The 5,000-nt window shown below is 47.6% G+C and overlaps 1 protein-coding gene across 1 annotated transcript in view; it reads right to left on the bottom strand.

Annotated features, from left to right (window-relative positions):
- rims1b (regulating synaptic membrane exocytosis 1b) overlaps positions 1–5,000 on the bottom strand; it is a gene marked incomplete at its 5' end in the record, with an annotated part of 59,699 nt that overhangs the window by 41,103 nt on the left and 13,596 nt on the right. The window contains 2 exon segments of the mRNA XM_083694177.1: positions 993–1,126; positions 1,129–1,205. Coding sequence (XP_083550303.1) covers positions 993–1,126; positions 1,129–1,205 — 211 coding nt within the window.

Below are 5,000 nucleotides of genomic sequence, written 5' to 3'. Positions count from 1 at the left end.
ACACACCGATAGTATGGATCCCACCCGATCTCACACTGAGCGCTTCCTTTGGCACTGGGGGAACTAGACTGGGCTTAATGTTTCACCATTCACAAAGGATAGGCTCTGGTACGGAGTGTGACTGTCTGGGTTAAAGAAGGACTACAGTTTGAGGCATGAACATTGTAGTAAATCAGTTTGACAGCTCTACCCACTCTGTGTACACCAGGGGAGGCTGATGGGTTCATTGCACTGCATGGAACGGAATGAGGAATGATATCAAACACGTGAGCCTAACCCTTGTGAATGTGCAGCAATAGTCCCTGGCATTTGTTTTTCTTATGACGACTGATGTAAATGATTCACTTACTTCAGACAAATGTACTTGTTTGTAAGTCCTTTGGATAAAGGCGGCTGCTAAATGTCAAAATGGAAATGTGTCAGAGCCTCACCCTTGTGAATGGTGCAGCACGTGTTTGATACCACTCCCTATTCCGTTCCGCGCATTACGATGAGCCTTGTCCTCCGATTTCTACCTCCACCAGCCTCCCCTGGAATGCTGCTATACTGATACAGCTACAGTATAGACGTTTCAACGCAGATGGAAGTATCTGCAGTGCTTCTGGTGTGAAGTGAGGGAGGAGGACACTACATCCTCTGAAAAAAAACTCCACCACAACACCACAGTTGAATTTCAGCACAGTGACCCTACGATACACATGGTTGCAGCCAAACCACACCTCTTATACACTTGGTACGGCCCAAAGTGTGGCGAAGTCGAAGAAAGCTGTGAACAAACAAAACACAACCACACACTCAAACAGAAGCCGATATGGGGGGGGGGGATGAGTATACAAATGAAGGGAGGGCAGGGAGGGAGGGAGGAAGGAAGGAAGGGATAAAGGGAGCAGTGCGGGAAGAGTAGGAGGGGGGATGGACGTACGGAGGGAAGGGTGGGCGAGGGGGGAGGGGGATGGGGGGTCGGGGGGCGGGGGGCGGGGGCGGTTTCTCACATTGTTGGAGCGCAGGGAGACGCGCCCTCCACAGCGGGCGCAGAATTTGGTCTGGCAGTAGGAGCAGAGGTGTCCGCAGCCGTCGGCGAACTTGGTCTTGCGGCAGATGCCGCAGGTGGGCGCGTCGTCCCTCCCTGGCCCTGCTGGCGCCGCGTGTCCACCCCGATGCGCCGCACCTGCTCCTTGTAGCTCTCAAACTGCTGGTGCAGCGTCCTGGTGGAGGGAGGAGGTGGGGGGGGGGGGGGGGGGGGGGGGGGGGTGGGTGAAGAGGAGAGATGGAGAGAGGAGGGAGGGGGGGGGCAAGGAGTGGGAGATTGAGAAAGAGAGAGAGGAGAGGAGGAGAGATGGAGAGAGGGGGGGCAAGGAGTGGAGATGAGAAAGAGAGAGAGGAGAGGAGGAGAGATGGGAGAGAGGGGGGGGGAAGGAGTGGGAGATTGAGAAAGAGAGAGAGAGAGACAGAGAGGAGAGAAAGGGAGCGAGTTAGTCCTAAGTGGTATTACTTATGAATTACATTTCATACATTTAATTCCCCAACCAAAATAGATCATACTTTACAGCTGGACAGAAGATCCCAGAAAAAAAAAAAGGAAGATGAATACATTTTGCATACATTAACAACAACCACTCAATTCGAATAAACCTCACTAACATGTTGGGCAAGTCTGCCTATCATTTGGGATGCAACGAGACTGGAGGCAATTAAAACCGCAGATGAAAGGTGTCTTTGAATAAATCAAACTCGAACGAAACTTGAGCATCACTGTCTTCCCCACTTCTACTTCATTCCACCACGCAGTCTTTTCCCTCTCCGTTGCCGTGTGCATTCCCCCGGCAACCAAAATAACCCATTTGTGAATTGCAAATCAGTCCGTGTGAGAACCCTCCCCTGCGTTCTTCGTTTTCCCAAAAGTATTGTCAAAGGGAAACGCCATTACCATATCATTTAAGGGACCGAGACAGCGGTCTTAATTACCACAGTGAAGGGGAAAGAGAGAGACAGAGAGAGAAAGAGAGACAGAGAGAGAGAGAGAGAGAGAGAGAGAAAGAGAGACAGAGAGAGAGAGAGAGAGAGAGAGAGAGAGAGAGAGAAAGAGAGACAGAGAGAGATAGAGAGACAGAGAGAGAGAGAGAGAGAGAGACAGAGAGAGAAAGAGAGACAGAGAGATAGAGAGAGAGAGAGAGACAGAGAGAGAAAGAGAGACAGAGAGAGAGAGACAGACAGACAGACAGACAGACAGACAGAGAGAGAGAGAGAGAGAGAGAGAGAGAGAGAAAGAGAGACAGAGAGAGAGAGAGACAGTGACTGGATGGCTCCATTCACACTGAATATACTTAGAGGTATGTAGTTAGATAGGCCTAATACACACACACACACACACACACACACACACACACACACACACACACACACATACACACACACACACACACTTTCTCCAGTGGAGTCATGTGAGGACATAGATATCTATCCAATTAGTACTTCCTTAGGATTTTACAATACCACTAACTTATCACAACTGTGTTATAATGCTGTTACTACTGCATAATAACAACATTGTGTTAATATGCTATTCCATCGGGAATATATGCATAATTCTATCTGTTCTATTCATTGTATCAACACGACTGAGATGGAAATGTGGAAATATGAGGTTGAAATGAGACGAGTCACCTCTTTCTCGAGTAAACAGCCATGTCCTCGAATCTACAGTCAATGAACCCAGGATGAGACAATGGTTGAACGTATAACTCCCAGTCTGACGTCAACCGCCCTGGCTCGTAGAAGCGGTTGAACATGTGACAATCATCCACCATGTCCAGTTCATACCAGCATGCAGGTCGCCACGAAGACTCTGTATAAGACTCTGTATATATTTTCTTTCTAAGTCTCAAAAAGACTATTTTCTAACACTCCCAAAATATTTTCGATCTCCAAAACATTTTCTTTATGAAATTCCGAAAAATACTATTTTCATGTCTCCAAAAGACTTTCCAGGTCTCCAAAAGACTCTTTCCACGCCTCCAAAATCAGTCTTTCCTCCCAAAAAACGATTTCCAAGCGTCCAAACAGACTCTATCTAGTCTCTACGAGTCCCTAGAGATTCAGATGATGCCTCTTCGATGTCCGTGGGTGTGTCTGTGGTTGGCACGTAAGGCGGACAGACAACAGACTGCCACCCTGGCGAGCTGCCAGCAGTGACTTGGGCAGATCTTGGCCAGTCAGGTGGCATTATAATTAGGTGACTCGGTGACGTTGGCACAATGTCGTCCCCCGATATAACCACAAAGTCACCTTTCCAACGTTAACGAATCCAGGTTAGTGTTTAACCTACGATGATATTAAAGCCTGAACGATCTTCTGTTTCTCTTATGGTGTGCTGTGTACAACTGTTAATGTGCAAATGCTATTTTTAAGTTCAAAGGCCATGTGTAGGAGCGTTTGAAGGGTTGTTTGCATGTTATCACAACCTTCAGGCAACACATCAAAGCAACAAGGCAATCTCAATGCTTTCAAGTCCTCAAATGAAAGTGAGCATCATGTTATCCATTGAAATGATAATTTCACATCACAACCAATCTAATATCCATATCTACAATGATTCTCCACATAGAAAAAAACGAAACTATAATAAGCTTGGGGAAAAGACGTGTATTTGTTTAGTTGGATCTCCCTTATCTCTACATAGGCCACAGCTAGGACTATTCCTCATGGATTCAATGCAGAAACACAAAACCATCATACAAGTTGACACAAATAATATCACAGTAACAACAGCATTGACGTTGTGGTAGCACTTGCATTGAATGACCTCTGACTCCTGATAAGGATCTGTCAGACCAATCAGGGTCCGGCACCAGAGAGCCACCAGGGCACCATGGGAACAGCTGTCAAAAAACTGAGAGAGAGAAAAAAAAGAGAGAGAGAGAGAGAGAGAGAGAGAGAGAGAGAGAGCTGGGGCCTGTTGTCATGGAAACACCAGCGCGTCAAACACACGGGTGTCAGCGCGTGTCAGCGCGTGTCAGCGAAACCAGCTGTTGCCGTTCTTAGAGATACAACCAGGCATCCATTGGACAAACAGACGTTTTGTCATAGACAGGGTTGGAACCCAGCTTATGTTCAATTTCTGGATAAAACATCAGATGTTTACATTTGTCTGTGTCAGTAGTAAATACAAAGCTTAACTGCGATGGTCAGTTGGCAACTTGAAGTGATCACAGCCATTTGGTGAAGCAATGCGCCAATTCCCCTGATGCATTGAACCAGGGGAGGCTAGTGGAGGCAGAAATCAGAGGACAGCTCATTGTAATGCATGGAATGCATGAATGAGGAATGGTATCAAACACATGCATGGAACATGAGGAAAGGAAAGGTTTCAAACATGCGTGTTTTAGACCATTCCTCATTCCATTCCATGCATTACAATGAGCCCGTCCTCTGAATTTCTACCTCCACCAGCCTCCACTGCATTGAACACACTGTATCTGAAGGAATGCGACAGCACAGGTATGTACCCCCCCCCCCCCCCCCCCTCCCCCCCCCCCTCAACAGCAGCCATATTGCAGGCAGCTCCCCTGCCATGGCTCTCTCGGCCATGCTGCGTTCACTCTACTGTGAGATCATCGATTACACGCCTCAGTCTGTTGCCCACCACAGTGGGAGGTGTCATAGACACCATGGCTGCACATTCACAGCCCTGTCTGAACACTGTTGTCTGTGAATGCCCCGTTCCTCTCCACACAGCCCTGTCTGAACACTGTTGTCTGTGAACACCCCCCATCCTTCCACACAGCCCTGGTGACCACATGACCAACAATGTTGTCTGTCCTACTTCTCTGAGAGAGATATTAGTTGTAAGAACTCCGCTATCAGAATTCAAGAGCATTAGAATGTCACTTAACACTCTACCCAGATCCAAAACGAGTTATTTGGCTGTCGATGTGGCAGAACCCTTTCCACAGAGGTTTCTACATGGAACCCTAAAGGGTTCTTAAAAGGGTTCTGAGCTG

This window comes from Argentina silus (genome assembly GCF_951799395.1).
Source record: "Argentina silus genome assembly, chromosome: 22".
NCBI lineage: Eukaryota > Metazoa > Chordata > Actinopteri > Argentiniformes > Argentinidae > Argentina > Argentina silus.
This window is presented reverse-complemented; position numbering and strand designations above follow the sequence as displayed.